The following is a 19349-nucleotide window of genomic DNA, read 5'->3' as shown; positions in this document are numbered from 1 at the left end:
GACACGCAATAAACACACACCAGGCAAAGCCTCTTAATATGACCAAAGAGCGACTGTATGAATAGACAGAACAAGGATGGAATTTAGACATTCAATTGTCCCCCACGATGACATCAGGGAGGGGACTGTGGATCTGTCTCCGTCCGTTAGGCACACGCGATATATCTGACAGTTCTGGCCCAATTTTAGACGAAACTTGGGTGAATGATGTGTCTTGCAATAGAGATCCTTCATTTACAAAATTACACTTATTGGCCCAAGGGGGGCGCTGCATCATTCGTGGGGTACTATATTTACTGTTGCCTTTTTTTATTCATGGTTAGTGAAACCCAGCAGTCATACAAGACAGAACCACTCAGTCCCCTTTATCTTTCGCTTGTTTCTTCTTTTAAAAAGGTGGAGGACAAACATTGTTACAGTCCCCCACAATGAAAACAAATCATTCTACAAGCATCTCAAACACTACAAGCATGAGTTTGATGAAAGTTAGCTGAGGGCTGAGTCTTGCCATAGAGATGCGGCATTTGTAAAATACGCACTGATAGGCCTAAGGGGGAGCCGTAGTAATCAACAGAAATTCCAAACATTAAAACAAGCACATCTCGTATCCCGTTTGAGTTATCGCTTCTTTATTGTTTTATTGTCCACATCAATACTACTAACATCACTTCTAGTGTCTGTGTTTAAAACCACTGATTATACGGTAATAAATAAATAAAGATGAACCAGTTCACTCTTATCTCGGTCTACATTGGCAGGCTCGGGGACTGTCCCTGACACAATCAATTCCAGCCCTGCACCATGGAACACAGTAGGCTCACTGTAATTGGGCCATGGTCTTACAGTACAGTTCAGGCCAATTTTTTTTCAGTCTATTGATTTTGACCAAGTAGGTAGAATATGTTTGTGCAGCGTTTCCCCTATATGCATTTAGCAGCGGCGCACTGCTGCTGCTATATCGTGGCTGCCACCTCAAAATGTAAATGTAAAACTCTGCCATCGCTGCTGGAAACCAAATGTGAAGGGAAACACTGCTGTGATGCGACTGACTTAAAACTAGATCCGTCATCTCAGTGCCGTTATTCCCTGTTTCAATCAGAGCACAGAACAGAACAAAATGTGAATAAAATGTTCAGTTGAAATGAATTTAAGTTACACTGAACAGGATTGAACAGGGCGTCGAGTCAGACAGGATCTATGAACAGGGGCTTAGAGAGGATACATTTTTTAAATTTAACTAGACAAGTCAGTTAAGAACAAATTCTTATTTACAATGACGGCCTACACCGGCCAAACCCGGACGACGCTGGGCCAATTATGCGCCGGTTGTGATACAGCCTGGATTCGGGTATCTGTAGTGATGCCTCTAGCACTGAGATGCAGTGTCTTAGACCGCTGCGCCACTCGGGCGTAGTGTTTGATAGGATCTATGAACAGGGCTGTAGAGTTAGATACAACACTGCTACAGCATCAGGTACAGCAGATATAGGAGCTGGACAGAGACAGACAAGAGTCTTGCTGCAGTGAACAGCCCTGTGAGCGATACACTTCACACTGCTGCTGCACCGGAGGGCAAGAAAAGAGGCTCAGCAGAAAAAGACAGGAAAAAAACCCAGCTAAATGTGCCCTTGAGAGAGCAGGAGAACGTCACAGCACACACAGAGTAATAAAGACGTGGTCTTACCATTCATGGCTGCAGGTGGCAGAGGGGGCGGGGGGGGGGGACTCCCGTTCTTCTACTCAGCCGGCTAGCTCGCAGTCATCTGCAAAACACACACATTAGTGTCTGCACACACACAAAACAAGCGAAACTTCCGCTCATTAATAATGGAGGGAGGGCAGAGCGCTGCTCACACCAACTCAGAGAGAGAGAGTGTGTAGCAGCTGCCCCGTTTCTCATTGGTCAGCAGGTTTCAACAGGGTTTCTCCTGTTCCTCAGTCAGGGAGTCAAACACAGAGACACCAGGGCCACGTCCCAACTCTGCTACATAGCTTCCTCTCGTTGTTCCCTAAACTTCCATCAATTCCCTTTTTATCCTGCTTGCAAGTGGACACACACATCCCACCAAGGCTACATCACAAGCATGACACCCGTAAAAGAGAAAAACTGCAGCCAACACATAAATACAACATGAACAACAAAAGAGCCATAATAGTGATTACACTGGTCAGAAGGAGATCATGGTAGACTGTATACATACTGATCAACCATGATATGTGTGTTCTATTTCTATTTCTTAGAAGAAACCCTTATTGTCCCCCTGAATGAAAACACCCGTCACTTGCATGCATGTCTGCCTGTCTGTCTGTCCCCACAGGTAAAGGGCAGGTAGAGAGGTGTATGAAGGAAGGTGTGTACAAACAACACAAGCACCTTCACAACCCGCAGACAGTGGTCAATACTGCAACACCGAGGAGAGCTCACAAGGAAAAGTAACAGAAAAGTATGGAGAAAGGGAAGGGCATGTCAATGAGGCCATACAAGGAAAAGGGAGAATTCCAATGACTATACCCCTTCCTGTTCCTTTCCAGTCACACACGGATACCAGCATTTCCTGTCCAGCCAGTCAGCTGACAGGAAGTCCCTGGCAGCTCTGAGGTTCTTCCTGTGGCAGCCCTCTGTGGCGGTTACATGACTCAGCCATAAAACAGTAAAAAATAAATGTACTCTACAGAAGCCCTTCAGGATGCTGGCGGTCCAGGCCTTAGAGTTGACCTGTCCAGTCCCCATATCAACCCTTAGCCCTAGAACCTTCTACAGTGCCTTCAGAAAGTATTCACACCCAGTGACAAAAAATATTTGTGTTACAGCCTGAATTTAAAATGGATTAAATTGAGATTGCCACTGGCCTACATACAATATCTCATAATGTCAAAGTGGAATTATGTTTTTGGAAAGTTTAAAGTTATTTTTAAATTGGAAGCTAAAATGTCTTGAGTCAATAAGTACTCAACCTCTTTGTTATGTCAAGCCTAAATAAGTTCAGGAATAAAACATATTAAAGTTGCATGGACTGCATGGCAATAGTGTTTAACTTGACTTTTGAATGACTTCCTCATCTCTGTACCCCACACATACAATTATCTGTAAGGTCCCTCTGTCGAGCAGTGAATTTCAAACACAGATGTGAAGGGGTTGGATGGGTGTACTGGTGGCACACAAGTGTGGTATTAGTGTAGGGCAAAGAGACAGAGGGAGGGATGGAGGAAGACGATAGGAGGGGGGGTAGTACAGGAGAATGTGGTCAAGCAAGATGGCCTCACAATGGGGAGCGTGCTAACCATCTGCTCCATCTATTCCCTTCTTCCTGTGGGTATTTATCCCTCTTCGGTCCCCCTAGTCCCTCCTCATATCACTTTCCCTCTGAACCCATGTGTCCCTCTCCTTCGCCCTCCCAAATAACTTAATTTAAGGTGGAAGCGGTTAGGGGTTGTTTCTGCCTATGTCTGCATCAGTGAGAGAGGTGTCCGTGCACAGAAATACAGGATGCAAATTGGTTTCAGTGAACAAACACCCAGGGATCCCTGTGGAGCCTGCTGACACATACAGCAGTCTGCTCTGTCTGTACAAACACACACAAGCCCCCTGCCTTGATGTTATTTGCATGTGTTTTGCATCGTGTGGTAAAATCAGGAGCGGGTCAAGCTGAAAAAAGGTGAACACTGAGCAGCACAACAGTAGAGACTGGAGTCTCGACAGATCAGACAACACCATGTGAAAAATAAAGAAAGCATCAGATCAGATGATTCTACACTGACTACATCCTCGTTGAGAATGAAAGATAAAATACAGGTACAGTGTGTGAACAGTGTGGGAACTCTGGGCCAGTAGAGATGGCATCATCACCACACGAGTTAACCCTGTCATTATTCTCCCCTCTCTGTCAGACACAAGTGTTTATGTTTTTTACCTGACACCCAATCAGGGCTGAGATCCAGAGAGTTAACAGGAAGGAGAGAGAGTAGGAACAATGCAGAGTCACTGCATATACCTATCACTGGTCGATTTCCCATCTGAGCATTAAGAGTCTCTCTGTCTGAAACAGAGCTCACACAGACAGACACCTCCACTAGGGATGGGCATTTGACTGATGAGTACACACATTTTATTTTGAGTGGTCTAATAAATAAATAAAAAACTGAACAAGGCCCACACTGGAAAATAATTTCAGCATTTATCAACATTGAGTGTACAATACATTAACACCTTCCTAATATTGAGTTGCACCCCTCTCCCCCCTTTTACCCTCAGAACAGCCTCAATGCATTGGGGCAGGGACTCTACAATGTGTCAAAAGCGTTCGAAAGGGATGCTGGCCCATGTTGACTCCAATGTTTACCACAGTTGTATCAAGTTGGCTGGGTGTCTATTGCGGTTCTTGACACAAACCAGTGCGCCTACTATCATACCCTGTTCCCAAAAGGAACTTCAATATTTCGTCTTGCCCATTCACCCTCTGAATGGCACAAATACACAATCCATGTCTCAATTGTCAAGGCTTAGAAATCCTTCTTTAACCTGTCTCTTCCCCTTCAGCCTCCTCCCTAAGTTTGTTTTACTCACTGCTTTAGCACACTCTGCTAACCCTGATGTCCTTGCCGTGTCTGAATCCTGGCTCAGGAAGGCCACCAAAAATTCAGAGATTTCCATACCCAACTATAACATCTTCCGTCAAGATAGAACTGCCAAAGGGGGCGGAGTTGCAGTCTACTGCAGAGATAGCCTGCAAAGTAATGTCATACTTTCCAGGTCCATACCCAAACAGTTCGAACTACTAATTTTGAAAATTACTCTCTCCAGAAATAAGTCTCTCACTGTTGCCGCCTGCTACCGACCACCCTCAGCTCCCAGCTGTGCCCTGGACACCATTTGTGAATTGATCGCCCCCCCATCTAGCTTCAGAGTTTGTTCTGTTAGGTGACCTAAACTGGGTTGGTCGCATCCGCGCTTCGGTCTGCAGGTTGTATAACTTTTTCATTACATTTCATTATAGTACAACGGTCTGATTTGTCTAATCTTAGCAATTTCCTCTTAGCTAGCTACATAGTCGTCGTTGTATCAAAGATAATTGCGTAATTATCGTATTTCGTCGTCTCCTATCTGTCCAACACGTTCACCGTCTACCGTAGCACTGTAGTACTATCACACTCAACTGAACGTCTTGATTAGTGTAGTGTTAGCTAGCTACATAGCTAGCTACATAGTTGTCTTTGCTGTCTTCGTATCCAAGATAATTGTGTAGCTTAGAGTGTGGAGTCTTAGAGTGATAATTGCGTTATTATTGTATTTCGTCGCCCTCCTATCTGCCTAGCAGCTAGCATACGTTCACCGGCTACCGTAGCACTGTAGTAACTATCACACTCAACCGAACGACTTGATTAGTGTAGTATTAGATAGCTACATAGTTGTCTTTGCTGTCTTCGTATCCAAGATAATTGTGTAGTTTAGAGTGTGTAGTCTTAGAGTGATTATCTTAATTCACCGAGGTTAGCTAGCCAGCTATTTTGTCGTCCTTAACGTAGGAGACACTCCTAGCTAGCCAATAGCCAGCCAACGTCTACTGAATAGAACTTTCGCATTCGGTCGCATTCCGCGTCGCTCCACAGGTAGTATCACTTTTTCACTTCATTTCATTACAGTCCCAACGGTGTGATTTGTTTGATCGTAGCTAGCTACATAGCCGTCTTTGTTTCAAAGATAATTGTGTAGTCTAGAGCGATTTTCTAGGTTAGCTAGCCAGCTATTGTCGTTCTCCTACGCAACGTAACGTAACCAACACTGCTAGCTAGCCAGCTAGCTCCCGATAAGCAGCATTGTAGAAACTTCACACTCAACGGTACGACTTGATTAGGGTAGTGTCAACAACGCAGCTAGCCTACCCCAGCAGTACTCTATCATTTTAATCATTTTAGTCAATTAGATTCTTGCTACGTAAGCTTAACTTTCTGAACATTCGAGACGTGTAGTCCACTTGTCATTCCAATCTCCTCTGCATTAGCGTAGCCTCTTCTCTAGCCTGTCAACTATGTGTCTGTCTATCCCTGTTCTCTCCTCTCTGCACAGACCATACAAACGCTCCACACCGCATGGCCGCAGCCACCCTAATCTGGTGGTCCCAGCGCGCACGACCCACGTGGAGTTCCAGGTCTCCGGTAGCCTCTGGAACTGCCGATCTGCGGCCAACAAGGCAGAGTTCATCTCAGCCTATGTCTCCCTCCAGTCCCTCGACTTCTTGGCTCTGACGGAAACATGGATCACCACAGACAACACCGCTACTCCTACTGCTCTCTCTTCGTCCGCCCACGTGCTCTCGCACACCCCGAGAGCTTCTGGTCAGCGGGGTGGTGGCACCGGGATCCTCATCTCTCCCAAGTGGTCATTCTCTCTTTCTCCCCTTACCCATCTGTCTATCGCCTCCTTTGAATTCCATGCTGTCACAGTTACCAGCCCTTTCAAGCTTAACATCCTTATCATTTATCGCCCTCCAGGTTCCCTCGGAGAGTTCATCAATGAGCTTGATGCCTTGATAAGCTCCTTTCCTGAGGACGGCTCACCTCTCACAGTTCTGGGCGACTTTAACCTCCCCACGTCTACCTTTGACTCATTCCTCTCTGCCTCCTTCTTTCCACTCCTCTCCTCTTTTGACCTCACCCTCTCACCTTCCCCCCTACTCACAAGGCAGGCAATACGCTCGACCTCATCTTTACTAGATGCTGTTCCTCCACTAACCTCACTGCAACTCCCCTCCAAGTCTCCGACCACTACCTTGTATCCTTTTCCCTCTCGCTCTCATCCAACACTTCCCACACTGCCCCCACTCGGATGGTATCGCGCCGTCCCAACCTTCGCTCTCTCTCCCCGCTACTCTCTCCTCTTCCATCCTATCATCTCTTCCCTCTGCTCAAACCTTCTCCAACCTATCTCCTGATTCTGCCTCCTCAACCCTCCTCTCCTCCCTTTCTGCATCCTTTGACTCTCTATGTCCCCTATCCTCCAGGCCGGCTCGGTCCTCCCCTCCCGCTCCGTGGCTCGACGACTCATTGCGAGCTCACAGAACAGGGCTCCGGGCAGCCGAGCGGAAATGGAGGAAAACTCGCCTCCCTGCAGACCTGGCATCCTTTCACTCCCTCCTCTCTACATTTTCCTCCTCTGTCTCTGCTGCTAAAGCCACTTTCTACCACTCTAAATTCCAAGCATCTGCCTCTAACCCTAGGAAGCTCTTTGCCACCTTCTCCTCCCTCTTGAATCCTCCTCCCCCTCCCCCCTCCTCCCTCTCTGCAGATGACTTCGTCAACCATTTTGAAAAGAAGGTCGACGACATCCGATCCTCGTTTGCTAAGTCAAACGACACCGCTGGTTCTGCTCACACTGCCCTACCCTGTGCTCTGACCTCTTTCTCCCCTCTCTCTCCAGATGACATCTCACGTCTTGTGACGGCCGGCCGCCCAACAACCTGCCCGCTTGACCCTATCCCCTCCTCTCTTCTCCAGACCATCTCCGGTGACCTTCTCCCTTACCTCACCTCGCTCATCAACTCATCCCTGACCGCTGGCTACGTCCCTCCCGTCTTCAAGAGAGCGAGAGTTGCACCCCTTCTGAAAAAACCTACACTCGATCCCTCCGATGTCAACAACTACAGACCAGTATCCCTTCTTTCTTTTCTCTCCAAAACTCTTGAACGTGCCGTCCTTGGCCAGCTCTCCCGCTATCTCTCTCAGAATGACCTTCTTGATCCAAATCAGTCAGGTTTCAAGACTAGTCATTCAACTGAGACTGCTCTTCTCTGTATCACGGAGGCGCTCCGCACTGCTAAAGCTAACTCTCTCTCCTCTGCTCTCATCCTTCTAGACCTATCGGCTGCCTTCGATACTGTGAACCATCAGATCCTCCTCTCCACCCTCTCCGAGTTGGGCATCTCCGGCGCGGCCCACGCTTGGATTGCGTCCTACCTGACAGGTCGCTCCTACCAGGTGGCGTGGCGAGAATCCGTCTCCTCACCACGTGCTCTCACCACTGGTGTCCCCCAGGGCTCTGTTCTAGGCCCTCTCCTATTCTCGCTATACACCAAGTCACTTGGCTCTGTCATAACCTCACATGGTCTCTCCTATCATTGCTATGCAGACGACACACAATTAATCTTCTCCTTTCCCCCTTCTGACGACCAGGTGGCGAATCGCATCTCTGCATGTCTGGCAGACATATCAGTGTGGATGACGGATCATCACCTCAAGCTGAACCTCGGCAAGACGGAGCTGCTCTTCCTCCCGGGGAAGGACTGCCCGTTCCATGATCTCGCCATCACGGTTGACAACTCCATTGTGTCCTCGTCCCAGAGCGCTAAGAACCTTGGCGTGATCCTGGACAACACCCTGTCGTTCTCAAATAACATCAAGGCGGTGGCCCGTTCCTGTAGGTTCATGCTCTACAACATCCGCAGAGTACGACCCTGCCTCACACAGGAAGCGGCGCAGGTCCTAATCCAGGCACTTGTCATCTCCCGTCTGGATTACTGCAACTCGCTGTTGGCTGGGCTCCCTGCCTGTGCCATTAAACCCCTACAACTTATCCAGAACGCCGCAGCCCGTCTGGTGTTCAACCTTCCCAAGTTCTCTCACGTCACCCCGCTCCTCCGCTCTCTCCACTGGCTTCCAGTTGAAGCTCGCATCCGCTACAAGACCATGGTGCTTGCCTACGGAGCTGTGAGGGGAACGGCACCTCACTACCTCCAGGCTCTGATCAGGCCCTACACCCAAACAAGGGCACTGCGTTCATCCACCTCTGGCCTGCTCGCCTCCCTACCACTGAGGAAGTACAGTTCCCGCTCAGCCCAGTCAAAACTGTTCGCTGCTCTGGCCCCCCAATGGTGGAACAAACTCCCTCACGACGCCAGGACAGCGGAGTCAATCACCACCTTCCGGAGACACCTGAAACCCCACCTCTTTAAGGAATACCTAGGATAGGATAAAGTAATCCTTCTCCCCTCCCCCCTTAAAAGACCTAGATGCACTATTGTAAAGTGGCTGTTCCACTGGATGTCATAAGGTGAAAGCACCAATTTGTAAGTCGCTCTGGATAAGAGCGTCTGCTAAATGACTTAAATGTAATGTAAATGTAAACTGGGATATGCTTAACACCCCGGCAGTCCTACAATCTAAGCTAGATGCCCTCAATCTCACTCAAATCATCAAGGAACCCACCAGGTACAACCCTAACTCTGTAAACAAGGGCACCCTCATAGACGTCATCCTGACCAACTGGCCCTCCAAATACACCTCCGCTGTCTTCAACCAGGATCTCAGCGATCACTGCCTCATTGCCTGTATCCGCCACGGAGCCGCAGTCAAACGACCACCCCTCATCACTGTCAAACGCTCCCTAAAACACTTCTGTGAGCAGGCCTTTCTAATCGACCTGGCCCGGGTATCCTGGAAGGACATTGACCTCATCCCGTCAGTTGAGGATGCCTGGTCATTCTTTAAAAATAACTTCCTCACCATTTTAGATAAGCATGCTCCGTTCAAAACCTGACTGCCCTCGACCAGCACAAAAACATCCTGTGGCGGACTGCAATAGCATCGAATAGTCCCCGTGATATGCAACTGTTCAGGGAAGTCAGGAACCAATACACGCAGTCAGTCAGGAAAGCTAAGGCCAGCTTCTTCAGGCAGAAGTTTGCATCCTGTAGCTCCAACTCCAAAAAGTTATGGGACACTGTGAAGTCCATGGAGAACAAGAGCACCTCCTCCCAGCTGCCCACTGCACTGAGGCTAGGTAACACGGTCTCCACCGATAAATCCATGATTATCGAAAACTTCAATAAGCATTTCTCAACGGCTGGCCATGCCTTCCGCCTGGCTACTCCAACCTCAGCCAACAGCTCCGCCCCCCCCCCGCAGCTCCTCGCCCAAGCCTCTCCAGGTTCTCCTTTACCCAAATCCAGATAGCAGATGTTCTGAAAGAGCTGCAAAACCTGGACCCGTACAAATCAGCTGGGCTTGACAATCTGGACCCTCTATTTCTGAAACTATCTGCCGCCATTGTCGCAACCCCTATTACCAGCCTGTTCAACCTCTCTTTCATATCGTCTGAGATCCCCAAGGATTGAAAGCTGCCGCAGTCATCCCCCTCTTCAAAGGGGGAGACACCCTGGACCCAAACTGTTATAGACCTATATCCATCCTGCCCTGCCTATCTAAGGTCTTCGAAAGCCAAGTCAACAAACAGGTCACTGACCATCTCGAATCCCACCGTACCTTCTCCGCTGTGCAATCTGGTTTCCGAGCCGGTCACGGGTGCACCTCAGCCACACTCAAGGTACTAAACGATATCATAACCGCCATCGATAAAAGACAGTACTGTACTCTGTCAATCACCATATTCTTATCGGCAGACTCAATAGCCTCGGTTTTTCGGATGACTGCCTTGCCTGGTTCACCAATTACTTTGCAGACAGAGTTCAGTGTGTCAAATCGGAGGGCATGCTGTCCGGTCCTCTGGCAGTCTCTGTGGGGGTGCCACAGGGTTCAATTCTCGGGCCGACTCTTTTCTCTGTATATATCAATGATGTTGCTCTTGCTGCGGGCGATTCCCTGATCCACCTCTACGCAGACGACACCATTCTATATACTTTCGGCCCGTCATTGGACACTGTGCTATCTAACCTCCAAACGAGCTTCAATGCCATACAGCACTCCTTCCGTGGCCTCCAACTGCTCTTAAACGCTAGTAAAACCAAATGCACGCTTTTCAACAGATCGCTGCCTGCACCCGCATGCCCGACTAGCATCACCACCCTGGATGGTTCCGACCTTGAATATGTGGACATCTATAAGTACCTAGGTGTCTGGCTAGACTGCAAACTCTCCTTCCAGACTCACATCCTTCCAATCGAAAATCAAATCAAGAGTCGGCTTTCTATTCCGCAACAAAGCCTCCTTCACTCACGCCGCCAAGCTTACCCTAGTAAAACTGACTATCCTACCGATCCTCGACAAAATGGCTTCCAACACTCTACTCAGCAAACTGGATGCAGTCTATCACAGTGCCATCCGTTTTGTCACTAAAGCACCTTATACCACCCACCACTGCGACCTGTATGCTCTAGTCGGCTGGCCCTCGCTACATATTCGTCGCCAGACCCACTGGCTCCAGGTCATCTACAAGTCCATGCTAGGTAAAGCTCCGCCTTATCTCAGTTCACTGGTCACGATGGCAACACCCATCCGTAGCCCGCGCTCCAGCAGGTGTATCTCACTGATCATCCCTAAAGCCAACACCTCATTTGGCCGCCTTTCGAACTGCAAAAATCGCTGAAGTTGGAGACTTTTATCTCCCTCACCAACTTCAAACATCAGCTATCCGAGCAGCTAACCAATCGCTGCAGCTGTACATAGTCTATTGGCAAATAGCCCACCCATTTTCACCTACCTCATTCCCATACTGTTTTTATATTGCTTTTTATTTATTTACTTTTCTGCTCTTTTGCACACCAATATCTCTACCTGTACATGACCATCTGATCATTTATCACTCCAGTGTTAATCTGCAAAATTGTAATTATTCGCCTACCTCATGCCTTTTGCACACATTGTATATAGACTGCCCCTTTTTTCTACTGTGTTATTGACTTGTTAATTGTTTACTCCATGTGTAACTCTGTGTTGTCTGTTCACACTGCTATGCTTTTATCTTGGCCAGGTCGCAGTTGCAAATGAGAACTTGTTCTCAACTAGCCTACCTGGTTAAATAAAGGTGAAATTTAAAAAATTAAAAAATCTACACTGATTGAAGCGGATTTAACAAGTTACATCAATAAGGGATGATTTACATTTACATTTACATTTAAGTCATTTAGCAGACGCTCTTATCCAGAGCGACTTACAAATTGGTGCGTTCACCGATTTAATCACTTTTTTCAAGGTGACAAACCAAAATCAGTCTTTCGATATACAGACATTTTATTTAGTTGATTCTGCCTGTCCTTGGACACGACATGTTTGGTGAGTACGTATATATGCTTTTCTGATGAAAATATCACACAAATGTTTTTGTTTATTTTCAGTGTGGAACCCGTCTATATTTAGAGGGGGGTAATAGCCTAGGCCAGTGGTTCCCAAATGTTTTATAGTCCCGTAGTACCCCTTCAAATATTCAACCTCCAGCTGCGTACCCCCTCCAGCACCAGGGTCAGTGTACTCTCAAATGTTGTTTTTCGCCATCATTGTAAGCCTACCACACACACACACACACACACACACACACACACACACACACACACACACACACACTATACAATGCAGTTATTCTTATGTTTAATAAATGTGAGTTGTCCAGCTCTTATAGGACCGGAGCACAAATAATGTAATAATCAATAACTTTGCTCTTTATTTAACCATCTTACATATAAAACATTAATTGTTCATCAACAAATGGGAATAACTCACATAGGTTAATGAGAAGGGTGTGCTTGAAAGGATGCACATAACTCTGCAATGTTGGTTTGTATTGGAGAGTCTCAGTCTTAAATCATTTTCCACACAGAGTCTGTGCCTGTATTTAGTTTTCATGCTAGTGAGGGCCGAGAATCCACTCACGTTGGTACGTGGTTGCAAAGGGCATCAGTGTCTTACCAGCGCGATATGCCAATGCAGGATACACTGAGCGCAGCCAAATCCAGAAATCTGGCAGTGGCTTCTGATTAAATTCAATTTCATAGAACCGCTTGTTACAATTTCGACGAGGCTCTCTTGTTCAGATATCGGTAAGTGGACTGGAGGCAGGGCATGAAAGGGAATCCAATTGTTTGTGACATCTGTTTCGGGAAAGTAATTGCGCACCAAACTCACTCAGGTGCTTCGCTATATCACATTTGACATTGTCCGTAAGCTTGAGTTCATTTGCACACAAAAAATAAATCATACAACGATGGAAAGACCTGTGTGTTGTCCTTGATAATGGAGAGAGAGAAGAGCTCCAACGTCTTAATCATTGCCTCAATTTTGTACCCCACATTGAATATAGTTGCGGAGAGTCCCTGTGATCCTAGATTCAGATCATTCAGGCGAGAAAAAATATCACCCAGATAGGCCAGTCGTGTGAGAAACTCGTCATCGTGCAAGTGGTCAGACAAGTGAAAATTATGGTCAGTAAAAGAACACTTTCAGCTTGTCTCTCAATTTTAAAAAAATGTGTCAATGCTTTGCCCCTTGATAACCAGCACACTTCTTTCTGTATGTTGTAAACGCATTACATGGTGGCTGCCCATATCATTGCATAGTGCAGAAAATACACGAGAGTTCAGGGGCCTTGCTTTAACAATGTTAACCATTTTCACTGTAGTGTCCAAAACATCTTTCAAGCTGTCAGGCACTCCCTTCGCAACAAGAGCCTCTGTGGATGCTGCAGTATACCCAAGTGGAATCGCGTTACCACTCCACTATGTCTCCGTCATGGCTTTTGCGCCATCAGTACAGATAACAACACATCTTGCCCACCAAAGTCCATTTGATGTCACAAAGCTGTCCAGTACTTAAAAAATATCCTTTCCTGTTGTCCTGGTTTCCAGCAGAGGATGTCTTCCTTAATTGACCCCCCATAAACATCACTTACATATACCAGGAGCTGTGCCAGGCCCTCCACATCTGACTCATCCAGCTGTAACACATAGAATTCACTGGCTTGTATACGAAGCAGTAATTGTTTCAAAACATCTCCTGCCATTATTTTTCAAATTGGCATGTTTTGTTTCTAAATGTCTGTGCAACTCTCTCTCAAGAGTTGTGAGAGAGTACTTTTCCACATATAACACACTGTGGCTGAAGGAAGGCACTACTCCCAATATAAGAGAACCCCAAATCAATGTAGTTCTCATCATATTTGTGCCTCTTCGATGGTCCAACGTCCCCATCTGTTGTTCGGTGCTTTCCCGGGTAAGGAGGCAGTAGCTCTTCGGCTGCATTGGATGTGCTCATGGAAACAGAACAACTTGTCGTCGGCAGGTGTAGTACTTCTTGTAGTAGCAGTACTACCAGTAGAGCTGGTATGTCTCTCTATGGACGCAGGGCTTCATTTTATTTAGCTATTTTCGAGCAAATGAAATGAGCAGCAGCTACGTTTGGCCACATACGGACCGTTAGTGGAATTGCTGCGAGAGAATAACAGTTAATGTGATTGGATGTTAATTATTTGACTAGGCTACTAGGCTGTATTTGACATTGTGTTGTTATTTCGCTGAACACTAGATGGTTTAATTTTAGCAGTGAAATGAGGCCACTCAGGCAAGAAAAAAAAAGAAAAAAACTCACCCAAATGTATAGCCCAACTGGAAAATATAAATGGACTGCTTGAAAATCTGTATTATTTGGCGTACACCCCTGGGTGGGAATACCTGGCTTAGGCTAACCAACTTTAGATGCCACTAGCAGCTCAAAGTAGCTTAAGTGAAAAATAGACAGGAAAGAAAATATTCTAAAATGGCTGCTCGTTTTTTTGGAACACATATTTTCCTACTTCAATCAAACAGTCCATTTTGAATTTGTGATAAAACTGTCATCATTTGGCAAGGAATGTAGCTTGTGTACCCCATCAGTTATATACATTTTTAGGCATTTACTTCTGTAGGCCTAACGGGAGGATGTGTGCGCACTCGTGTGTGGAGGGAGCGGTCAAAATGCAATTGAGTGAATGAGACACAGAAAGGAAAGGGAATTTAGGGAGAAGAGTGTGATTCTTGGCTTGGTTCGTTTTTTTGTTGTGCCCGGGAAACGCACTTGTACAAATGGAACACGAGAGTCAAAGCAAAATAACATTGTCGTCAAGACAAAATTTCACTTGCTCGTTCCGGCAGACACAAAGCACATTCCACCAACAAAAAAATGAGCTTTGGCATCAGTTCGAGTACTCATGCCCATCCCCAACAGACACACACACAAGTTATCCTGTCACAGCTCAGGAATTCAGACTGACAGTTCTGAGAGGGAGATGGAGAGAAAGGATGAAGGCCGAGAGAAGGAAAGAGGAGGACAGAGTTGATGTAAGGTAAATATAGAGGGACAGGTCTAGCAGTGACGTGGCCTAAAGCTGATCTCACTATGGTGATATAATGAGTTTAAATGACAATAGGAGCTTTGGAAAGAATCACTGCAACATGGCCTGTACTTGAAATTAATGGTTCACCACTTCAACTACTGCGCTCTTTCACCTAACAGACACCGTGGTGATGGAAGTTAATTATATCACTAGCTCTAATGAACACAGATGGACAAATTCACTTTCAACTCTCTAAGCCCTGCAGTGTCCATATTGCGACATCTCCGACTGGCTTAGATTAATGTTTACTTTTTTCTTTCGAAGCACGTCTCGCCCTAGCTCTACCTACATTGCTTCATCCTGGAGCCTTTGGGTGGGTTCCATCAACACGCTCCAATTCTACACAGGCCAGCTCAGATTCTCGTTATAGCGTGAAACATGTTGAACACCTCTCCAGACATTGTAAAGATTTCATTAGCTGTGTGGATCCACATAGAATTGATCTAATTGGACCTGCGCCCCCGCCTCCCCAGCGAGCCACAGAGAGAGGATGGAGATCAAGTCCTCTGCTCAGAGAGAGAAGATCTAGAAAAGATTAGCTCAATTGAACTCTTCTAAACTGAATTGACTATCTGGATTAAGGCTAATCTGGATTAGCGGATGTGGAACTACTAACAAAAAAAATATTCCTGATCACAGCTGGAAATCTGATTGCTAGTAGGGACGGGCCTGAGTTGTAGAGTACTCAAACGGACATCAAAGCTCGATCTTTAACAAGAGACACACCATTTTTCTTTTAAATACTATAAAACTATTTGGTGGAATGTGCATTGATGCTGCATGAACAGGAAAGTGACATTTTTGGCAGAACAGTTGTTTCTGTGAACTGCTGTGCTGTGTGTTAAAAGGCAGATGGATTTGTTTGCTATATCTGTGCACAAAGGTAGGCTAGCGGCCATGACACCGAGGGTCACTTCCATCACCAATGATGACCGAAACAGTGCTTTTCACCAGGAAACCAACCAATACACCACCAATGTGTAGGCTAGCCCATTTCCTTGACCAAAGTAGAACTCTGGTCTAGCTGTATAACATTCACCCACCTTGTGAGTTATTTGCTGGCCCGTGACTGTTTGGCGACACTTTTCCCGCGACAAAAGGTAAATACGTAATCGGTAGACGGTTCTGACTGAAAACTTGTTGTTTGCGTCGCCAAGCAGTGTCCAAGAAATAATGATATTCAGTTGTTAGAGGCTACCACCCCCCTTCCAAATTAAAACATGTACTCCATGCGGTGTCTCGCTTAGCGTGCACACACCTGTCAGGGTTTCACTCCTGTTTGTCTACCTTATCAGCCTTCCAATCCTGGTATCATGCTGCCGCACAGGAAGTAGAACGAAGCGCGTGCGCGCAACATTGACATCCATGTTTGGTTTTGATTTGGAGGAGGGTGGTAGCATCTAACAAGTGGATTTAATTGTTTCCTGGGCACTGGTCGACGATGTAAAAAACACATTCCTTCCACGAACTACGGATATACTCAGGCTTGGGAAAAGCATTACCAAACAGGCACAAGTACAGCAAATATCTTGCACGCCTCTCCAATGGTATACCCTAAGACAGAATGTTACTGTTAAAATAACTGTACTTTCTGTTATTAACTGTACACATGATGGCGAGCACTGTGGGGTTATGTGTAGGCATAGTACCCATCAGGTTTGATGCATGCCATGGCAGCCATTTTGTGCCGGAGCACACATCCCACAACAATTGTGACAGTGGAGAGAGAGATGACAATAGGGCGACCACCACTGTCCCCCGGCCGGGGATGCAATCGGCACTTTACACAAGGATCCTTGGACCACAGCCAACCAGCCCGTGCCCTGACACAGCTCTGTTTATCCCTGACCCTCACTAGTTCTGTTGCTGATCCCTGTTAGATGGCCCTAAAGTTATGGAAAGTAGTTTGGCTGCAGTCTGTTTGAGTGTTAAATAATCAACCTTCATCATCTGTATACTGACATCAGGTGAGTCCGGACCATTCAGCACTACCCAAATGAATACAGGCAGGACAGTACAGGCTAACAATTTTAATACCACGTCCACTATTAATAAAAGCTTTAACAGGAGCCTGCATCGGGCACGGGATTTTAGGTAAGTGTAGAATCACAACACCAAGCTTTGCTGCCAGAAAACAAACATGATTCTGTTTGGAATGACCTGGTATAATAATGATTGACATTGATGTGGAGTCCCTGAGTTCAAGTGGAGGATAGTTTAATTCGTGAATAGGAGTAGCAATAGAATCTGACCCACTTCGCAGAGTGCTACATTGTACAGTAAGTACTATTGCAATCTCATTTACTTGTCTAAAGCAAGAGCGACACGTTTGTAACCTGTTCAACCAGTTCTGTTTGAGAAATCGGAGGGAGCTAACGTAGCTAGCTAACTACGTTAACTAACATTACTTTAGGTTAGGTCGTTTTCCTTCTACTAACTTCAAACAAGTTCGTGTGACCGTACACTTCTAATGGTTGATATACGTTACATATTTCAGTGTATCAAAATCGCTAAGCGTAATAACGTGGTTAGTTAAGTAGTTATAATAATAGTAATATTCAATCAATATTGTATTGTACGCCTAGCAGTAGCTCAATGTTCAAGCAATAACATGGACTCGCTAGGAAAGCAGCTTGGCAGTTTCGGGTGACTAACGCGTTACGTCGCTTACCTCTCACAATCATCCGGCAAAAAACAACAACTACTTTCTCCACTTTTCTGTCCGCAATGAAAGTCTCCCTGGCGTTATGCAGTCGTCGCGTATTGGCAAAATGAGGTAATTCCAAGAAGAATGTCTAGTTTAGTCAACTGGACTTGTTGCTGACAGCTGGGTCACACGAACAACATGGCTGACAGGCGGGTGTGGGTGGACGGTGCGCGAGAACGGCTCTGTTTGACCTGGACTGGGAGGTGGAGAGACAGCGTCGGGGGCGCGCGCATGGATTTGCCCTAAACGCTGATCTAAGGTCAGTTTCAGCGGTCAGCTATTGTGCGGTTAAGACTGGTACTGCGAGAGGGTAAACTGATCCAGAATGTATATGCCTACGGCCATACCGACCTCCCAAACCAGCCACACACACACATACACACACCCACAAGGCTCACTCCTCGAAGTTGCTGTTATTTGATCCATTTTGAATTTCAGTGCATGGGTAACAGAGGATCGGAGCCCCATATGAGGACAGAACATTTCCAATTACGGATTTAGAGCACCACAGTGGAGCTGTCACAATTACCCGTCAAACCTAGCGGTCAAACAGGGAAATGGTTCCAATCCTTTTCCCACCATTCATTTTTCCCATAGGGGATTTTAGAAACACTTAAAATAAGGGCTGTATTTCGTGTAGGCTTATCCTGGTGTGACGTTTTGATAACCATGTAAATTTCTCTAGGACAAGGTGACTTTTATCAATATATTCGCCTGTATTTACCCCCCAGAAATGAAATGCTAATTAGATGCTAATGTGGCTATCATAAAGAACTGCACATGCCATGATGATCTGAAAGAGACTGCTGAATCGAGGCAAAGGTAATAATCGCTGGATTAACTATCTAATGTTACTCCTATTCGAAAATGCTAATAAGCATCAACGTAGACATTGCAAAACTGCAAATCCCTGTAAGCTCCTCCATGTCATCTCTAACTGACACCTTTGCTAACGGGTAGTGTCAATTTAAAACTTCCCCATGATAGTTCACAGAATTGTACATTTAATTAAATGTAACATTAGATAGTTAATCCAGAGGTTCTTACCTTTGCTTCGATTCAGCAGTCTCTTTCAGATCATCATGGCATGTGCAGTTCTTTAATCTAATTAGAATTTCATTTCTGGGGGGTAAATACGGGGGAATATATTGATAAAAGTCACCTTGACCAAGCGAGATTTACACAGTTATCAAAACGTCACGCCAGGGTAAGCCTACATGAAACACAGCCCTTATGTTAAGTGTTTCTAAAATCCCCTATGGGAAAAATGAATGGTGGGAAAACTATTGGAACCATTTCCCTGTTGGATCACTAGGCATATGGGTAGTATGACTCATACTGTGGTACTCTATTCCTCTTGTTAGATCAGCTAAAAAGAAGGAATAGGAAACAATTTTAAGAAAACATATTTAATATCAGTGTTTTTCCAGACTCCCATTGTGTTTTTTCATTAAGCTATCATGTCAAATATTGGTAAAATTGGGATTGTGAATGCACCCCAAGCACAACCGAGTCCTCGACACTGACAAACTACAAGACCCCGAATGCATTGCG

General features: G+C 46.0%; 1 protein-coding gene across 1 annotated transcript in view; it reads right to left on the bottom strand.

The window, feature by feature from the left end:
- Positions 1 to 17964, bottom strand: part of LOC115146756 (intersectin-2-like) — a 46992-nt gene extending 29028 nt beyond the window's left edge. The window contains exons 1-2 of the mRNA XM_065004111.1: positions 17760 to 17964; positions 1685 to 1763 (exon numbers count right to left, since the gene is read on the bottom strand). Of these exons, the coding sequence (XP_064860183.1) occupies positions 1685 to 1691 (7 nt within the window). The 5' untranslated portion in view covers positions 1692 to 1763; positions 17760 to 17964. The remainder of the gene's footprint in view (positions 1 to 1684; positions 1764 to 17759) is intronic.
- Between the last annotated feature and the right edge of the window lie 1385 nt (positions 17965 to 19349).

This window comes from Oncorhynchus nerka, linkage group LG18, assembly GCF_034236695.1.
Source record: "Oncorhynchus nerka isolate Pitt River linkage group LG18, Oner_Uvic_2.0, whole genome shotgun sequence".
Classification (NCBI taxonomy): Eukaryota; Metazoa; Chordata; class Actinopteri; order Salmoniformes; family Salmonidae; genus Oncorhynchus; species Oncorhynchus nerka.
The sequence above is the reverse complement of the archived record's forward strand: the minus strand, read 5'-3'. Positions and strand labels throughout refer to the sequence as shown.